The 20835-nt window shown below is 48.9% G+C and overlaps 1 protein-coding gene across 2 annotated transcripts in view; it reads right to left on the reverse strand.

The window, feature by feature from the left end:
* The window catches only part of CAPSL (calcyphosine like), a 34847-nt gene that overhangs the window by 13227 nt on the left and 785 nt on the right, over window positions 1–20835 (reverse strand). The window contains exons 1-3 of one of the 2 annotated variants that reach the window (XM_041749795.1): window positions 8539–8663; window positions 4058–4194; window positions 189–366 (exon numbers count right to left, since the gene is read on the reverse strand). In XM_041749795.1, the coding sequence (XP_041605729.1) occupies window positions 189–366; window positions 4058–4194 (315 nt within the window). In that variant the 5' untranslated portion in view covers window positions 8539–8663. Of the gene's footprint in view, window positions 1–188; window positions 367–4057; window positions 4195–8538; window positions 8664–20835 lie in introns of those variants that run through there. The other variant, XM_041749796.1, reaches the window with a different exon arrangement.

Consider the following 20835-nt stretch of genomic DNA (forward strand, 5'->3'; position numbering starts at 1 on the left):
CATGGTTTGCGTGCCGTTAAACAACGTGCATGACAATTAGTTCAGAAAGTCCCTAAACCTGTTATCAATCTCCTTCCCATCTCCTCCACAGTGCACTGACAACTTCTGAAAACAAAACCTCAAAATAGCCAACCCCAACCATGTGAAAGCCAAACTCAGCAGATACAGTGATTCATGAGGCCACTTACTCTTAACGTGAGAAGGAATTCGTTGAAGTCTATTGTTCCGTTTCCATCTTTATCAAACCTCCGGAAGAGTTCTTCTGCCTCTTGCTTTTCCATGACCACAGCATAATCATTTAGCCCTTTCACAAATTCTTTGAAATCAAGGGTTCGGTTGTTATTGTCATCCATAATTCGAAACATTCTAAAGAAAAATACACACATGAAAGAAAGAAAGAAAGAAAGAAAGAAAGAAAGAAAGAAAGAAAGAAAGAAAGAAAGAACAAGGTGTAAGGATTAAGATTTAAAAATAAACCACTCTTAAGGTTTTTTTTTTTTTTTTTTATTTATGATAGTCACAGAGAGAGAGAGAGAGAGAGAGAGGCAGAGACACAGGCGGAGGGAGAAGCAGGCTCCATGCACCGGGAGCCTGATGTGGGATTCGATCCCGGGTCTCCAGGATCGCGCCCTGAGCCAAAGGCAGGCGCCAAACCGCTGCGCCACCCAGGGATCCCTCTTAAGGTTTTTCAAAGTAAAATACGGATGCCCTGAAATCTGTTCTGTACCCTCCTCCCAAAATTGGAGAGCCTCTTCTCAGCATTCATTCTCGTAAAAGGAAATGTACTATGTGATCCTAATTCTATGACATCCTGAAAAAGTCAAAGCTGTGGAGACAATTAATAGACAAGGGGAAGGGGAAAAGACAATAGGGGGACCACAGAGGATGTTTAGGGCAGTGAAACTATTCTGTGCAATTATATAATGGTGGATACATGATCCTATGCACTTGCTAGTGCCCCTAGAACTTGATATACAAAGAGTAAACCTTAATGTGTACAAATTTTTAAAAAATTATTTAGGAGGTCAGGGGATCCCAGGAAAGAATGCAGATAGTGACAAGAGAACCTGACTATATTACAAAAGTTTGAAACAATCTCACTGAAGGTGGGGGTGGGGTATGCTGACTTAAGTAACTGTGGAAATGAGTAGAGTCCATAGGGATTAAAGGCAAAAGGAGGGATCCCTGGGTGGCTCAGCACTTTAGCACTGCCTTCAGCCCAGGGCGTGATCCTGGAGACCCACGATCGAGTCCCTGGAGACCCACGATAGAGTCCCACATTGGGCTCCTTGCATGGAGCCTGCTTCTTCCTCTGCCTGTGTCTCTGCCTCTCTCTCTCTCTCTCTCTGAGTCTCTCATGAATAAATAAATAAAATCTTTGAAGAAAAAAGGCAAAAGGAACTGCACATAAGCACTGGACCCTAGTTGATAAAGACATTCCCATGGAGATTTGAGTTAACAATTCTGCTATGCTATAAGGTATACTGGAATGGAACAACTAAGTAAATAGGTGGCAGATGGTGGAAGCTAAGTTTATACTGTTGAATTGGAAATTTAGATACACCAGGGGAGGAGGCTGGAATGGTCTAATGCCTGTGGTAATGGGCTAGAGTTGGAGACATTAGTATGAATTTATGTTTAGCTTCATATAAACACAGATGATTACATACAAAAATCTCTACAGATCTGTACATATACACACACATATATTTTCTTGTTCTGTCAGCTAAGAGAACCTAGAAGTAACACCCCAGTAACAAGCACGTCTAGAGCCTCAATCTTGGTTTCTAACACAATTCTTCAATAAAAGGAATGGGGCTTCTTGGAGAAATGTCTGCTTCTAGGCCTGGGGCATGAAATATGGAAGATAAGCTCGGAATATCTTATACCAGCAAGTAAGGAAGTGCTCCAGACAAAGCAAACAAAACTACCTTGATGGGGATACATCAGAGGGACACAGGAGCCAATTGAAAGAGCTTCCAAGGCCCAAATTTCAATAATTTCAGATATAAAATAGTGCTGAATTGTAACCCAAAGTATAAACTAAATACCTATTAATCTATATTGGTTTAAATAAATGATTAAATAAATAAATAAATAAATAAATATTATTTGGAAAAAACAAATTACTCTAACAGAAGTATTCCAAATAAGTCATGCACATACTCTCTGCCCTCAAGGAGAGAAGCATCCTCCCCACTCCAAAGTGTGGCTCTGCATAGAGACTTCCTTCCAAATAGTACAATACAGAAAGAGGGGGGGACCGTAACTTTACATTGGAGAAGTCAGACAAACACTGACTCGGCCAGGGCATCAAGGTCAACTTCAATTTTTTTTTTTATTTATTATTTATGATAGTCACAGAGAGAGAGAGAGAGAGAGAGGCAGAGACATAGGCAGAGGGAGAAACAGGCTCCATGCACCGGGAGCCCGATGTGGGATTCGATCCCGGGTCTCCAGGATCGCGCCCTGGGCCAAAGGCAGGCGCTAAACCGCTGCGCCACCCAGGGATCCCCAAGGTCAACTTCAGTAATGATAAGTCATGTTGACAGTATGCATCCTTAACATGAGGTGATGAAAATGGTGCTTTACTTCTGGGGGCCCAAAAAACCATAACCCCCATCTAATCATGAGGAGAACAGAAGGGGGCAGCTTCCACTTGAGTTGAGGAGAGACTGAGGGAAGAGCAAAACCAATAAATTGGGCAGAGGCAGAGGGCACATGGGAGCAAAAGGCCAAGAAAGAGCCAACAGGCTGGCTCACAGGGGAAGGGCTGGCAGGGATTGGTGTGGGAGGTGGGGGCATAGGCAGTAAGAAGGACTCAGCCGAGCATGTCAATGAGTGGGAGACTGGGCAGTGTTCCTGCGGGCTTCACACCAAGGTCAATGAGATGGGTGCAGGGAGAAAGAGATGGAGGGTGGAGGTTGGGGTGATACCGTTTTGAAGGGAAGTGGGCTAGTCCTCCCACTAGACTGTGACCACTTGGCCACAGCCTGGGCTTCTGACAGCACTGGACTCAGTCTGAGAATTTGAGACTGCAGTTGTGACATCCCCGATGCTCAGGAAGTACCTCACAGGAAGAGAAGGCGTCTCTAACCTCCACACGTGAGGCTGGATGCCCCTGCTGGGGCGCCCTGTGCTTCTGACACACACACCATCACCACCGAGATTCTCACTTTTGTGACAGTCCACCTCCTCTAGTCTCAGTCCTGCCTGGGGCCTGGAGAAGCCTTGTTCACCCACGACCGTACAAGCACCTGGCCCACGGCAGGCTGTCCTGTAATCTGTCAAACAGAGATCTAGCAGGGGCACCTGGGGATCTAGCAGTGGGTTAAGTGTCTGACTCCTGATTTTGGTTCAGGCCCTGATCTCAGGGTCCTGGGACGGAGCCCCCAGGTCAGGCTCTGCGCTCAGCTCAGCATCTGCTTGTCCCTCTCCCTGCCCCTGCTTATACACACACACACTCTCTCTCTCTCTCTCTCTTTCTCTCTCTCTCCAATAAATAAATAAATAAAATATTTTTAAAGAGAGAGAGAGAAATGCACAGGGCCTGCCCACTGAAGGGCAACAATCTCTTTCTCCTTAGGTGCCCTGGTCTTGAGGACTTCCCATGCCCTCAGAGGGCTGGAGGATAGGCCCTACAGAGCCCGGAGAACCCCACTGGCAGTGAACATCCCACAGGCAACTTCAGCGCTCCCTGGAGGTGAGCAACACAGGGCTGCCTGAGAACAACCTTCTCTCTCTTCCAAGCCGGGTCCTATTGTCACAGCTTCCAGGAGCATCTCTCTCCACGCCCTGTAGGGTGTCTACAGGACCTGGCCATGCTCCTCCCTGCATTTTGTCCCGGTAGCCTTGCTGAATCTAGGACAAAGAACTAAAAATTGTCACAAGGGACTTCAGAAATCAATTCCTCCAAACTGCATTTTACAAATAAGGAACAGAGACCTTACTTAGGAGGCCAAGACGTGCTCATGGTCACACAGCTGGTAATAGCCTCACCTGGCTGTGTCCTGCCTCTCTGCTTCATCCCCCTGCCACCCCACGGCTGGGATCCTACCTGCCAAGCCCTTTGATGCCTGCGGACCCCCTGGCCAGGCACTGCAGTCGGAGTCTTTCAATGGGGTCGGTGGCCGTGGTGAGCTTTTTCTTGGCCTGGATGGCCATCTCTCGATCATGGCGCGCTGTCCCCGCCATCTAGGAGGAGAATTCACAGCACATTAGTGGAGCTCGGTCCTCACCAGCTGCTTCTGGCTGAGCAGGGTGACAGCAGCCTCCCCCAGAAGGAAAACACTCTCTCATCTGCTTCCCGGGAAAAGCCTCAAACCTCCCAGAATTTCCAACTTTTGGCTAGACCAACTATGTGCCCGGCATATTTCTTACGTCTCTAGTCCTGAAGACATCTGATTTCTCCAGCCTGGACAATGATTATAAAAAGCCTTTCCCAGAGACGCTTTCATCTTGTCTAAAACCCTCTTCCCGCCATAAAAAGTCCCACCCTCCCATACTCTCCTCTTGAGCCACCCTTATATGTTTTATTCTTTTATTTAGCATCTACATATTCCCTTTGACTCCACATTTAATATTCTCCTTTCTGGTCCGAACATTAATTTTTATTGTTTCTGTCTGAGAATAATCTGAGATTCTCCACACTGGGCCTTAATAACCCCTACCAGTAACTAGCGTGTTTAGATCACCAGGTTAATGCCCATTAACACCTGGACTCTTAGGCCAGAGAGAGGTAAGTAGACTACTCCCTCCTGGACACAACCTCTCTTGTGACAAATAGATAAAATATCTTTTTGTTTTTCTACAGTTTGGCTTTTGTGTTTTGAATATTCAGAATGAGGAGAGGGCGGGTGCAGTGAGGCTCCCCATTAGGAGGTCCCACATACAGACTCCTGCAGTGGGGCCTGGGCCTTCAGAAGCCGCAGGACAGTGGGAAGTGCTCTGGGCCGGGAGCCTGGAGACTTGGGTTCTAGTCCAGTCTCCAACCCCACTCCCAGCGACGTCTGAGCACATCTCAGGGCCTCTGGTTTCTCCTCCTCTGTCAAAAAAGGATTGAATTAAAGGATCCAGATTCTTCCCTGCTAAAAAGCAACTAATCCTCCCATGAGCTCACTGACCCAGTAAATGAGGGGGTTTAGAAATTACTCTGCTTAGTGTGAGTTGTGAATGAAGGAAGGAGCAAGCCAGTTGAGGGGCATGCAGACACAGCATTCAAGTGCAGACAAGGTGGTGTTGGAATGGATCTGCCCTGGGCTCAAGGGGCCCCCAACCTAGGCCAGCTGTTGGCACTTCCCCTGAGGGCCACATTAGGAGTGGATTCTTTTCATGGGAGATGCCAACCGCCAGATCCATGCTAAGTCTGTTCCTCTCCAAGACAAGCGGCCGGTTCTCCCTACAAAGATCTCATTGTGTAAGTTTGGATAGAGGGAAGCTCAGACTGGAAACTGAGACCAGAACAGATAAGTCAGGGACGCGAATGCTCAACTGTCTCATTTCCTACCGCACCTCCTAGGAGCCAGCTCATAGGCTCCCTCCTTCTTGACCTGCAAACTGGTCCCCACTACATGTGGGGATTGGGGTAACTCTTCTCAGTTCTGTCGGACACCGGGGCAAGAAGGGGGCCTTTGTCTGTTAGGTCCTGTGGCCACTTCTGTCCACATTAAGAAGAAACTGCTGTGCCCAAAGCTACGCGGATCCCTCCAGCACCCAAGGCTGTGCCTGCCAGCGTTCCAGATGGCCATGCGCCCGTCTTGGAGATGTCCCTCCCTGTGCCCGGGGCCTGTACAGAGAGAGGTCAAGCTCACCCAACAATCTCACCCCCAGCCCAAGTCAGCTGCCTCCCCGACAGCATCAGCTTTCTTAAAACCTGCATTTTCCTATTACTATTTTGTCACCTGATGTCAAACTGACAACTCCTGGAGCTTGATCCCAGCTTCTAACCCTGATGCCAACCGCACAGAATGCTTCAGCCACAACCAGGGTCCTGTATTTCTGTACAAAAGCACCAGGTCCCTCTTGTGGCCTCCTGCTCCCTGACGCAGCCAGCCTCACCAGAGGTACGTACCTCCTTGCCCCGACCATACGCTGCCAGTGGCCCCAGCCCCAGCCTCCCAGGGGGCTGCACCTTGCCCTCCCTTCCACCACTGGAGCAGAAAAGGCAGCGATCAGGGCTCTCCTCATTCTTACACCCACGCAGGGTCTGCTCCTTCCTGACCTGATGTCCTTCCTGCCCCTCCCCTCGCCCAGTGCTACCTGCCCAGTGGCTAGCCCCGCCACTCACCCCCCTGCCTTTGTCACCCTTCCCTTCCCGCTCTGGTTTGCCACACTGGCCACGGGGGCAGGCGGGGAATAGAGAGACACACAGGCTAAAAACCAGTAAAGGGAGAAAGTGAGAGCTGGCTCCCATGTGTGAGAAACGTCCAGAGAAAGAACCCGCGTAGGGCCCTGGTTACACACCTTCAGGATGACATTAATAACTTCAATCGCTCCACTACATGGTAAGCACATGCCCAGTCCTCACAAAAACCCTGGATGCTGAATGGAAGACAGAAACTCAAACAAATACACGTCCATCATGTTCACAGCAGCATTATTCACAATGGCCAAAAGGCAGGCCCAGCCCAAATGCCCATCCGCAGGCGAACAGATGCTCAGAATGTGCTTCAGCTTGTCCAAGGCCCCCAGGTTCTCAGTGCACTACTTCCAAGTGAACCCAGGTTTAGGATCATAGTCACCCTACATTACCATCTACTGTTCCCACCTACTGCCTGGTCCTTTTGTATTAGTGTAAAACTTGACACACGTGAAAAGAATCTACTCATTCACTAATTCAGCAGCTATTGGTTTTGGGTAGACAGTGTTGGTCAGAGTCCGCTAGGTGCTATGAATGCACAGTTCTGTCCCTGTTCCTGGGGAGCCCAGATTTCACTAGCGGATGGAGAAGGTGAAGAACACACGGATTATTATGGTACAATGAGAAAAGTACACTCGATTAGTGCTCGACCAGAGAGCCATGGGAATTGGGGAAGTAGCCTCAAACCCAGGCCTTGAGGGGTGAGGAGCAATTCAACAGGCTGAGAACAGGACAAAGCCACTCATGAGAGAAGAAGCTTCATGTACAAAGACAAGAGAGTAAAGCCAAACAACAGAATATTACTCAATTATAAAAAGGAATGAGGTACCGACACAGGCTACATTGTGAATGAACCTCAAAACCACCAAGCCTGGTGGTCTCACTTAGCCAAGTGAAAGAAGCCAGACACTGAATGTCACATATTGCAACGATTCCATTTATATGAAACATCCAGAACGGTCATATGTGTGGGGACAGAACATGTGACTGGTTGTTGCCAAGGCCTGCGGGGGAGATGGCAATGGGGAGTGACTGCTCAATAGATATAGGAAATTTGGCAGGATGGGGACGGTGCTAAAAATGTTTTGGGGGGATCCCTGGGTGACTTAGCGGTTTGGCGCCTGCCTTTGGGCCCGGGGCATGACCCTGGGGTCCTGGGATCGAGTCCCATGTCAGGCTCCCTGCATAGAGCCTGCTTCCCCCTCTCCCTGTGTCTCTGCCTCTCTCTCTCTCTGTCTCATGAATAAATAAATAAAATCTTAAAAAAAAAAAAGAAAGAAACATGTTTTGGAACCTGATACAGGTGGTGGTTGCACAACATTAGTAATGTACAACATATTTTTAAATGACTAATTTCATGTTATATAAATTTCATATAAGTTTTTTTAAAAAAGCCCCATGGCCAAACTGTGGAAGGAGCCTCGGTGTCCATCGAAAGATGAATGGATAAAGAAGAGGTGGTCTGTGTATACAATGGAATATTCCTCAGCCATTAGAAATGACAAATACCCACCATTTGCTTCCACGTGGATGGAACTGGAGGGTATTATGCTGAGTGAAGTAAGTCAATCGGAGAAGGACAAACAGTGTATGTTCTCATTCATTTGGGGAATATGAATAATAGTGAAAGGGAATAGAAGGGAAGGGAGAAGAAATGTGTGGGAAATATCAGAAAGGGAGACAGAACATGAAGACTCCTAACTCTGGGAAACGAACTAGGGGTGGTGGAAGGGGAGGAGGGTGGGGGGGGGGGGTGACTGGGTGACGGGCACTGAGGGGGGCACTTGATGGGATGAGCACTGGGTGTTATGCTGTATGTTGGTAAATTGAACACCAATAAAAAATAAATTTATTATTAAAAAAAAGAAAGAAAATAAATAAATAAACAAACAAACAAACAAATAAATAAATAATAAAAGCCCCATGAGCTGGTCATAGCTATGATTTCTGTTTCAAAGATAAAGCAACTGGGGCGGGGTCCCTGTGGCTCCAGGAAGCCACAGCCTTAGGGCGGTGAGACCCCAGGGATCTAAGGTGGGCGCTGCTGAAACCCTTGCTGCAGTCTTGCCTGCCCCCAGGCATGGACGCCCCGACTTGCCAGCCGAGCTCCTACCTCGCAGCCCTTGTGAAGTGACAGGAAGGACTCGGGGAGCGCAGGGCGTGGGGCGGGGGGCGCTCACCGGGCAGCCTCGTGCAGGGTCCGGCGCCAGGGGGACCCTGCACCACGCCAGTGGCGACCTCTGGAGTTGACTTCGATATATTCAGGGGGAAGAACAGTCCGCTCTCTCCTGCCAGTCCCCTGCCGGCGCACCTGGCCCGCTGGCCCTGGGCATCGGGCACCACTGGGTCCTCGGACACCGAGCGCGTTTCGCGCGCCGCGTGCAGGTGCCGGGGGCTGGGGAGGAAGGATCAGGCTGCGACCAAGCCTGGAGTAGCCTAGGCTCGTACCTTTGCTTTAAGCTTAACCACCGAAGCCCGGGGGTGAATTAAGGACCCAGACAAAGTTCGGGAAGAACTGGGAGGTTTCGGGGCAGGCAGCCCCCCACCCACCCCCGGCCCGTGCACGCGGCCGCAGCGCCCCCTGGTGTTGGCATCGCGTCTGCGCAGCTCCCGGGGCCGGGGTCCCGATGACCCCCCTCCCCCCCCCCCTGCCTCCGCAAAGGTTCACTAAGGGCTCAGTTCCCAGCAGGGGAAGCGGGAACCGAAAGCACAGCGCTCCGGAGCAGGTGCGGGAGAACAGCCCACCCTGAGCCGCCACAAACCAGAAGAGGGGGTGACCCGGCCCCGGAGGGGGGCTTTCCGGGAAGGCTGGTCCGAGGAGGCGATGTCCAAGCTCGAATCCTGGGGGAGAGGGTCGTTCCCCAGGCTAGGGCGGTGGGGGGGGGGGGCGGACGCGGGAGGGGCACGTGCGGCTCCCAAGAGCTGAGGCCCAGGTGAAAGAAAAAGTGGCAGGGGTGCAGAAATGCACGTATGGGGGGGGTCGCAGAAGGGGGGGTGCGGGTGAGACGAAGCGTTGTGGGGTAAGGAGGGAATATGGAAAGGGGATTTGGAGATTTGGAGAGCGAGGACACTGGGCAGGTAAGCAGGTGCCCGCCGGTCCCGGGAGCCTGGGACACCTGCCGGGCAGTTTGGATCCTGAACTGAGAGCAACAGGAGACCGCCGGGGGCTTCAATGAGGCCGTGAGGTTGCCGCGGAGCCCTAGGGGTCGGTGTGGACCACGGATGGGAAGGTGGCACAGGCTGGGGACAGCCAGGGGACAGGTCACGCTGACTGCACGGAGCTGTCGGCGGCGGGGACAGAGAAAGGAAAAGAGATGGGAGATGGAGGGAAGGCGAAGGTGCAGCGTGGAGGAGAGGGCGGGCTCGCCGCCAGCGCCTGTCCTGGGGCCGCGCACCCCCCGCCCCGCGCGCACTCCGGGTGCGCATCAGCTCCCTTAATGCTCCTGGAGCCCCGAAAGGGAGAGAACTTCCAGACGCAGAAAAGTATCCTACGTTTGTGTGTGTGTGTCTATGAGTCTGTAATGGTGCATCACACCTAAGAACCCAACCTCCACCCCTTGGTACTCTCCGCTTGCTTAAATTCTGGCTTTTTAAGTGGCCTTTTCAGGGGCATCTGGCTGGCTCAGTCGGGGAGCACGCAACTCTTAATCTCAGGGTCGTGAGTTCCGGCCCCACGTGGGCATGGAGCCTACTTAAAGTTTTAAAGAGTTTTTTTTAAAATTTCATTTAACAAGGCAGGAAACCACAAATGTTGGAGAGGATGCGGAGAAAAGGGAACCCTCTTACACTGTTGGTGGGAATGTGAACTGGTGCAGCCACTCTGGAAAACTGTGTGGAGGTTCCTCAAAGAGTTAAAAATAGACCTGCCCTACGACCCAGCAATTGCACTGTTGGGGATTTACCCCAAAGACTCAGATGCAATGAAACGTCGGGACACCTGCACCCCGATGTTTCTATCAGCAATGGCCACAATAGCCAAACTGTGGAAGGAGCCTCGGTGTCCATCGAAAGATGAATGGATAAAGAAGATGTGGTTTATGTATACAATGGAATATTACTCAGCAATTAGAAACGACAAATACCCACCATTTGCTTCAACGTGGATGGAACTGGAGGGTATTATGCTGAGTGAAATAAGTCAATCGGAGAAGGACAAACATTATATGTTCTCATTCATTTGGGGAATATAAATAATAGTGAAAGGGAATAGAAGGGAAGGGAGAAGAAATGTGTGGGAAATATCAGAAAGGGAGACAGAACATGAGAGACTCCTAACTCTGGGAAACGAACTAGCGGTGGTGGAAGGGGAGGAGGGCAAATTTCTGTATGTTGGCAAATTGAACACCAATTCAAAATAAATTTATTATTAAAAAAAAAAAGTTCATTAAAAAAAAAAGCCGGATCCAGCTTACCGCCACCCCCACCCCTACCCCACCCCCACCGGCCCGGGGGCACGTTCACCGAGCGAGAGCGAGCAGAGACCTGGAGATGCGGGGCCCAGGCCAGGGGCGCCAGCAACAAAGGCAAAGGGGACTTCGCAGCGAAGGTCACCAGGTCTCCGCACAGGGCGCTAGCTGGGCCCCCTCGCTGCACCTGCCGTGGGGCACAGGTGCCTGCCGCCGCCAGGGCGCTCGGCTGGGGCTTCAACAGAATCAGTGAGGGACGCGCTACGGAAAGGCGAAGCTGCGGGGCCGTCTGTCTCCCCCTGAGCCTCAGTGGAAGTCGTCTTTGCCGAGTTCAGGGACAGACTGAAACCGAGCCCTTGGGGGGGGGGGGGGGGGGGGGGGGGCTCAACCCCAGGCTGTGGTCTCTGGTGCCCTCTCGCGGCCATAGGCTGAATTAGGGCTCTGTCTGTCTCTCCTGGGTCTACACCCCACCAGCGCACCAGGGCTGGATCTTAGAGACACAGGTGCGCAGAGAGCCCCAGGAATCCTTACCCAGGCATCCATAAAGACAAAGCCCCGAGCTTCCACAACCTCTTCGATGCAAGATCCAAAGGAAACGTCTCACTCCAGCCTCGGAAGGACCCTACGCTCTCTGTTCTCTGCGACACTACCCTTCTGGTTTGCCTCTTTTGGAAAAAGGATGGTTGCATGAAGACGCACAGGGAGCAGAAGCAGGTTTAGTCAGGTCGGACTAAACTGAAGAGAAGGGGGCGGTTAGCCTGTAGGAGTTGGTGGGGGCAGAATTTGGGAAACGGGGGGCGGGGCTCTGCAAGCGTGGCAGGGGGAGCAGAGGCGGGGAGGGCGGTGTGCAGGGAGGAGGCAGGGCAGGGAGGTGCTCCAGGATGCCTGCACCTGGTTAGGCCCCCAGGGTCCTCCGCGCCCCGCTGCGGGGGGCGCTGTGCCCAGGGGACAGGGTGCACCCGGGGAAACGGGCCTACGGAGCCCATCACACAGGCACGGCCCTCTGGGAACAGGAACCGCCCCAGGGATGCCCAAGCTTCCCGAAGACCTTCCTGCCTCCTGAGGCATCAAGCCTGGTTTCCCCACAGGCAGGCAGTGAGGTTTGTCTTAAAAATATTTTCAGGGAAAAAAAAAAATATATATTTTCAGGGGACACCGGGGTGGCTCAGCGGTTGAGTGTCTGCCTTTGGCTGAGGCCATGATCCTGGGGTCCCAGGATCGAGGCCTGCATCAGGGTTCCTGCAGGGAGCCTCTTCTCCCTCTGCCTGCGTCTCTGCCTTTCTGTGTGTGTGTCTCTCATGAATAAATAAATAAAATCTTTAAAAAAAAACATTTTCAGGCATTTCTGTGACTGTTAAGTACCTGTGCCATTATATTAATCATTTCAATAGCAAGGGACCCAAAGTGGCTACAATAGCTCTGTGGGGTTTTAAACGTTCTTCTATTTAAAGGAAAGCGTAAGGCAATGTCACCAGTAGGTAGCTGCTGCTGAAATTGTAGCGCTTCAGGCTCGTTCTCAGGAGGTGGAAGACATGCTTGCCTTCTCTCAAGCTCACAGCCAGGCCAAACCTTCCCCCTCTGCTAGCTCAGGTTGACCCTGCGCCTAACGGCCACCCCCATGGGGATGGGGGACATGCAGTGGTTTTTATCCTGTCTCTACTTGGGAACCAGATATAAGACTCCAATTTCAATTTAGACTCAGTGCACCTCTTAATACCTGAAATGGGGTGAGATATACCATAGGTCGTGTTTGAAGGCAATGGTTGGGAAACATTAAGCCACCTCTACTGACTCCAGTCCATTCGATAAACTAGTTCCTGCTAGGCAGTAGATGACAAAAGCCTGTAGATCCTCAAGAATTTCCCTTAGAAAATGCTCCTCTGGAATAAATTAGAACCCAGGGCTCAGAGCAACCTAGCAGGTGGCTAGGAGGTGCCCTCTCTGAGGCTGAAATGAAAGACTCAGATGGTTTAAGGAAAGATACGGTTTCTGCAGTAGAACCCTGGGAACCGCCTCCGCCGGGATAACCACAGGTGTAGGGCAGCGTCGCCGACATCCTGAGAGATCCTTCACTGAACCCACCTGAGCTCAGTTCAACGAAACAGACCCTTAGCATCTCTAGCTACTAGGATGGGGCAGTGCTAATTCTTCAGGCGATATTACAGAGCTGTGGTCCCAGCCAGGTACGATTTCACCCACGCTGCCCTCCCTCTCTGTCCCCAGGGGATATTTGACAAGGCTTGGAGACATTTTTGGTTGTCACAACAGGGGTGTGGGGTACTACTGGCATCTCGTGAGCAGAGGCCAGAGATGCTGCTAAGCATCCTCCAGGGCACGGGACAACCCCGACAACCACAGAAACCCCCCAGTCCAGAATGCCAGTAGTCCCGAGGTTGAGCAGCCTTGTCGGAGAGAAAGAACTAGGAGCATCCGGGCAATGAGAGCACCAGAGGTGTTGTTGGAAAATAAAGGTCCCCGTGCCCCATCCCAAACACAGTAAGAGAATCTCTAGGTGTGAGTGCTGGGATCTGCATTTTAATGTTTACAGAGGGTTTTGTGTTTTTATTTTCATTTTAAGTAGGCCCCACACCCAGCACAGAGCCCAACATGGGCTCAAACTCATGACCCTGAGATCAAGACTGAGCTGAGATCAAGAGTCAGGACACTTAGCTGACTGAGCCCCCCAGGCGCCCTTCAGAGGGTTTTAATGTGCACCCAAGTTTGAGAATATAAGCTACCATGTCCCTCTAGTGGCAGGAGTGAGACCTTGAGGGGAAGGGCTGGAGGAAAGACTGTTACCAGTGAAGAGAAGTGGCTAAAATTAACAAGACAGGAAACAAATGTTGGTGAGGATGTAGAGAAAGGGGACCCCTCTTGCACTGTTGCCGGGAACGCAAGCTGGGGCAGCCACCCTGGAAAACTGTGTGGAGTTTCCTCAAAAAGTTAAAAATAGAGCTACCCTGTGACCCAGCAATTGTACTCGTGGGCATTTACCCCAAAGATGCAAATGTAGTGAAATGAAGGGGCACCTGCACCCCAATGTTCATTGCAGCAATGTCCACAATAGCCAAACTGTGGAAAGAGCCACGATGCCCTTCGACAGATGAATGGATGAAGAAGATGTGGTCTGTATACAGGATGGAATATTACGCAGCCATCAGAAAGGACGGACATCCACGGTTTGCCTCGATATGGATGGAACTGGAGGGTATTATGCTGAGTGAAATAAGTCAATCGGAGAAGGATAAACATCATATGGTTTCACTCATACGGGGAATATAAAAAATAGTGAAAGGGACTATAGGGAAAAGAGGGAAAATGAGTGGGAAAAATTAGAGAGGGGGACAGAGCATGAGAGACTCCTAACTCTGGAAAACAAAGGGTTGAGGAAGGGGAGGCGGGCGGAGGGATAAAGTCACTGAGTGACAGGCACTGAGGGGGGCACATGATGGGATGAGCACTGGGTGTTATGCTATATGTTGGCAAACTGAATTTAAATAAAACAAATGTTAAATTGAAAAAAAAAAGAGAGAAGTGGTAGTAACCTCAGTGATAACCACTCTGGGGGCCACTCTCAGGGCTCAATGCTTTACACGCATGAGAATATGGCCTCAGATGGTGGAGCCTGTCAAATCTTGCTCCCTAGCCCCGACGTCGGCACACACCCAGAGAACCCGGGTCACTGGCCTGAGCAAGCGCCACGAGGCAGTGGCAAAGTCTGCTGCTGACACCTGAGTGGGTTCTACTTAGGGCCCCCCTGCTCAGCAGCGGCCCCCTGGTGCTCCTACACTGCTTTGGGGGAGGCAGAGAAGGTCCATGAAATGAGAGTGAACAAAACTTCAAGGAAGAGACTGCCTCGGAGGGTCGGAAGGCTTTCACTGCAGAGGAGGGAAGGGGACAGGAGTGCAGAGCAAAGCCAGGCCCCATCCGGGTCCTAAATGTGACCCCTCTCCCTCTCGCCTCAGGGCCCTTGCTCGGCTAGTAGGGGGATTTGCAAGCTCTTGATTTTCTCTTGTTTTGCTTTTTTTCTGAAATCTGAACTCAAAGCTACTGCCCTGATTATCTTCCATTAGATTTACTCTTTTTTTTGTTTGTTTAATAATAAATTTATTTTTTATTGGTGTTCAATTTGCCAACATACAGAATAACACCCAGTGCTCACCCCGTCAAGTGCCCCCCTCAGTGCCCGCCACCCAATCACCCCCACCCCCTGCCCTCCTCCCCTTCCACCACCCCTAGTTCGTTTTTCCCACAAGTTATTTTTAAAAATATTCCACGACATATGAATACATGAAACAGCTGAGTTTTGTCTGGATCGCCAGGTTCTGCGTAGATGTGAAGTATGACGGCGTGCAATCTATAGTGACGTGAGCACACCAGAATTCAGATGTCACCGAAGTCTGGTTCTCTCGATGCCGAAATACATTTTCTCAAGATGTTTAAAATTCCTGCTTTAGCTGTTGTCGACCGGCAAATTTCTCTAGAGAGCCCACGTCTGCTAAATCATAGTCCTTTATTTTTTTTTCCTGCTGGTCCTTGAGATGTGATTTATGTTCTCGTGTTAATGTTTATGATATGGCACGATTTGACATGGCATGATTTATTATTTTATAATAAAAATTATTTTATGAATACCAGTGTTGTAAACTGTCTATTTCATACACCTGCTTGAAATTTCATTTTATTAATTCAGCCAGGGTTGGGATTCAGGCTCAGTAAGGTAGGGAGCAATGTTTAAGTAAGGTAGGGTGCAATGTTTAAGGAGCCCCTCCATCTCAGGACTGTGCAAACCTTCTACCTGCCCAAGCCTAAGTGTGAGCACCTCCTTAAATATTTGCCCTGGGTGCCTACTTTGCCTCACCCTAGTTCTGGTCTTGAAGTCAATGTATGTACGTTTATTGACCACCTATTATGTGCCACACGACAGTAGTGAATGAGACAGCCAAAGTCCCTTCCAGGAGTTTCCATTCCTCAGGGTGGTTCTGACTTTGTTGAATTTGAACTACAGATGATTTTCCAGACATTGCAACTGGCTTATCCTAAGATCATTCCAATCTTCTTTCTCTGCCACATTCCACCTTCAGTTGGGTGGCCCTGTGAATGAGTTCTGGCCAGAGACTCAACTGAACATACTGAGGACTCTAAGAGAGCCCCTCCGTCTTGTTTGCCTCTTCCTGCCTTGAACAAGAATACAATGTCTGGAGATGTGGCAACCTTTGTACAGTCATGAGGAAAAAGAGAACCACAGAGATACCAACTTACAGCCTAAGATCACTGTGCTGCGGAACCGACTCAGCAACTGACTCCACACTCTTGTCAAGAGAGGAACCTAAGCCCTGGTTTGCATAATGCACAGTCGGTCAGGTTCTCTACTATGGCCAAAAGTATTTCTAACTGATACAATGGGCACAAGTTTATTCACACAGGGCTTGGGACGACCTTTACCTGGGTAAGTAACTAGCGATCCTGTGTGAGGAGAGACTTGGCTGCCCCTCAGAAGTGGAAGGGGGGATAAACCAACTCCATTATGACCTGTTCTCTCACTAGTATTTTATCAACATTTAGCAACCTCTGCAGCATTTTTGGCTATGAAGAGAGTGAGAACCACTGTTTAGTCTGATATCCGAGGGCCTATGTAACTAACACAATGGGGTACCAGGTTTACAGGATACAGAGGTCCCTGGGTTACAAGATCCTTATAATGAGCGTCCCCCTGAGAATCTCTGCAGGCAGGAGCTGTCATAATAACACTCTCCTTGCTGTCTCCTCCATCTTGCTCTGCCTTGAGTCCCTGGGGTTTTTACCAAGAAATTGCTTGCAATCTATTCTGGTCAGGTAGCCTGCTACATGAAAGCTTAAAGAAGCAGAGTAAGATCTAAGCTACACAAAAGTAAGCAAAGACTTGTCTCGATTTGTGTACAAAATGCAAAAAAGAATTTTAAAAAAGAAAACTTTTGTTCCAAACTCCCTGGACTGTGCTCTTAGAACCAACCAGGCAATGTTCCAATATCCCATTTTTCAGGTGCCATGAGACCTTGGCCTCAGTGATTTCAAACCCACAGTGAAGACAAACCCCAACTTTTTATTTTCCACTACTTTCAGATGGGAATGAAGGTCTGACTACCATTTCTATTTTTGCAACATTCGTGGCCAAAAGCACTCACTTAGTAACTATTTTAGGTCACTTAAAATGCTTCCTTTGGAGTCATTGGTCTGTTTAATGTTTATTTTATGGCCACTTAGAAATCCAGCCAATTATTTGCATCTTGAAGGCTCTTAATTGATACTTCCAGAAAACCAAGAAGTGTTGATGGGTAGAAATCCAATGTCACAGGGACAGCATCGGACAGGAATTGTATCCGGCTACTCATAATAGAAATAGATCATTGTCTCTGAAAAGACAGAGGTTTATTTTCCTCTCATGTAAAAGAAGTCGGGAGGCATTTCAAAGAGTTTATGTCCCAAGAAACTATCTCTCTAGCTCACCATTGCTTTTATCCTCAGAGTTGCCTGAAGTTACAAAAGAACCATAGCTGTCCCCACCGTTACACCCACACCTCAGGCAACAGACAAGAGCAAGGGCAAGAAGAGTACTTGGTAGCTCAGTCCTCCCTCCATAATGGCTCCCCTGCACTCCACCCAACTCCTCCCACTGAAATGTCATTGGCCAGTCCTGCAAAGGAGGGTGGTGCTATGGTCTGAATGTTTATGCCCTTCCAAAATCTGTAGGTTGAAATCTAACTCCCACAGTATTAGGAGGTGGGGTCTTTGGGAGGTACTCAAATCAGGAGGGTAGAGCCTTCAGGAATGTGATTAGTGCCTTCTGAAGGAAGCTCCTCGAGATCCCTTTCCCCTTCTAGCACCCAAGGAGAGAGCAAAGGTGCCGGTTCTGTGCCAGGGAGGGGGCCCAGATCTTGGTGTCTTGATCTTGGATTCCTAGCCTGCAGAATTAGGAGAAATAAACTTGTTTTATAAGCTACCCAGTCTGTGGTATTTTGCTGTAGCAGCCCAAACACATCAGAGAGCTGAGAAAGCTAATTTGGGGCTGGGTACTTTGCCATCCTTCAGGTTGTGTTTATAAAGAAGAAGAAACTGGCAACTGAGTGAGCAACTGGCAGTTTCTGCCACAGTTGGCAGGAGAATGGAGTCCTAGAAAGTAAGTGTGTGAGCACATCCAGATCAGTTTACTCCAGGACATTTGTGTGAAGCAACCAGATCACCCTGATGAAGGAGACTGATGTGAATCCTGGAATCAGAAGTTAGCACATTGATGATTTCTGAGCTCTCAACCTCCGTTCCTCCAAAGAAAATAAGATCCACCTTTCCTGGGCAGTTATCAAGAAGACCCTGAGTTTAGGCCAACATAACCTAAAATGATTTAGATCTGGGGACTTCAAATCACAGCCCACGGGCCAAATTTGCCCCCTCGACCTAGTTTTGTAAATAAAGTTTTATTGGAAAACAGCCACACACATTCGTTTATGGATTATCTGTGGCTGCTTTCATGCTACAACAGCGAAGTTTGATAGTTGCCATGGAGACCTCTGACCCACAAAGCCTGAAATATTAGTATGACACTGGTTACATTCCTCTTTCAAACTTTTCAACCTTATGCCACTCTGCTCCACACCTTGTCTTGAAAATCACAGCTCCTCTTTTTAGTTCATGGATCTGCAATGGTCCCTCCTTCCTAGACTGCCTCTAGCTATCTCCCTTCAAAGCCCAAGACCTGAAGGAGCCTCTCATTTCTCCACTTTCTCACGTTCCATTCACCCTTCAGTCTACTGCAGTCTGGTCTCCACTGTCCCTCCACCAAGCATTCTCTCAGGAGGCACTGCCAACCTGATGGCCAACTTCAACAGTCATGTCTAGCTTCTTTCTTTTTCTAAAAAATAAATTTATTTTTTATTGGTGTTCAATTTTCCAACATACAGAATAACACCCAGTGCTCATCCCATCAAGTGCCCCCCTCAGTGCCCGTTACCCATTCACCCCCACCCCCCGCCCTCCTCCTCTTTCACCACCCCTAGTTCGTTTCCCAGAGTTAGGAGTCTTCATGTTCTGTCTCCCTTTCTGATATTTCCCACACATTTCTTCTCCCTTCCCTTCTATTCCCTTTTACTATTATTTATATTCCCCAAATGAATGAGAACATATAATGTTTGTCCTTCTCCGAATGACTTACTTCACTCAGCATAATACCCTCCAGTTCCATCCACGTTGAAGCAAATGGTGGGTATTTGTCATTTCTAATGGCTGAGGAATATTCCATTGTATACATAAACCACATCTTCTTGATCCATTCATCTTTCGATGGACACCAAGGCTCCTTCCACAGTTTGGCTATTGTGGCCATTGCTGCTAGAAACATCGGGGTGCAGGTGTCCCGGCGTTTCATTGCATCTGTATCTTTGGGGTAAATCCCCAGCAGTGCAATTGCTGGGTCGTAGGGCAGGTCTATTTTTAACTCTTTGAGGAACCTCCACACAGTTTTCCCGAGTGGCTGCACCAGTTCACATTCCCACCAACAGTGCAGGAGGGTTCCCTCTTCTCCACATCCTCTCCAACATTTGTGGTTTCCTGCCTTGTTAATGTTCCCCATTCTCACATGTCTAGTTTCTATTTCACTTTGCCCAGCAGTTGACTCTATTGATCATTCTGCCTTAAAACTTTTCTCTCAATGTCTATGAATCTCACTTTCCTCTGACTCCCTTCCTCTCAGGTCTGACCTATTTTGCCCCTCCCTTGCCTTCCGCCTCCTTTTTAAAAGGCTACTTTTTCCTGGGATTTGGTTTATTTATCCTCATCATGCTCTCATGCCATCTCGTGGCCATTTTAGCCACATCCACTGACGGAATTCTGGCTCCCAAATCTTTATTTCAACTCATGCATTGTGCTAGCTTCAGAGTCAGATTTCAAACTTCCCACAAAACATGTGCACTTCAATGACCTACAGACGTCTCAGGATTAATGTTCCAGAGCCAAGTTCATTATCTTTTCCTCCTGTTCCTTGCCTCCGGAAATGACATCACCATCTCCTCTGGTCATTCACTGAACATTACCCTAGACTCCTTCTCACCCTCTACATGAATCAGCAGCCAAGTCCTGTAGAATTTCACCATCCTGACATCCCTTGCCTCTCTGTTCTCTCCCTCCCCTCCATTGCCATGGATACAACCTTAGTCCCAGACCTGGTCACCTCTCATTTCCACTATTGAAATTTCCTCTTAGTTATTTCCTTTTCACTAGTCTTCCCCCCTCCCTCCATCCTTCCTCCAGATGATTGTCAAAGCAATCTTTACAAAATGGAAATCTGAACTTCACATTCTCATCAAAAACGCTTTGGTGTGCAGGTAAAGAGCAAACATCTTAGCATTTAAGGTACACATTGGCCCTACCTTTCTCTCCAGCCTTATTTCTCGCAATTCTCCACCCCTTTAAAATCTTTTCTGCATTTATAAGGACTCACATTCCCCAAACACACTATGGTATCCTGTCCCCGTGCCTCTGCACACACAGCCCCACATTAAGGAACACCCTCCCTTGCTTGCTGGCCTGCAGAAGTCCTATTCTTCCCTGTACAGTCACTACGGTGACGCCTCACATAACCATTCTCACCAGAGTGAAGCAGCTCGCATCTTTGCATAATCTGTGCAAAAGCCAAACAGTGTCCACGTTGAACCATGTTGTAACTCTTCGCTTTCAGAACTGCCTCTCCCAGACTATAAGGTTCTTAAGGGTAAAGCTTGTAAACTTTTGGTTTCTATCATCAGCACTTAGCATGATGCTACTAGATTACTATTGGAATTGACCATTGCTATTACTATTAGATCACTGCTATTTGAATGTAAACAGAAATGACTATCCACAATTTAAATCTCAATATTTAAGATGCACAATTATGAAATAAAGACATTTCTGTCATAAGATGATTTTGGTAAAAAAAAAAAAAAGAGAGAGAGAGAGAGAGAGCTTTAAAAACAGGAAAAAATTTCATCTACTTAGTATGATTTAACTACACCCCAGACTGAAGGGAAGATAAACAGTATTGCTATTTACCAAGGCCTGTCT

This window comes from Vulpes lagopus, chromosome 3 (genome assembly GCF_018345385.1).
Source record: "Vulpes lagopus strain Blue_001 chromosome 3, ASM1834538v1, whole genome shotgun sequence".
Lineage (NCBI taxonomy): Eukaryota > Metazoa > Chordata > Mammalia > Carnivora > Canidae > Vulpes > Vulpes lagopus.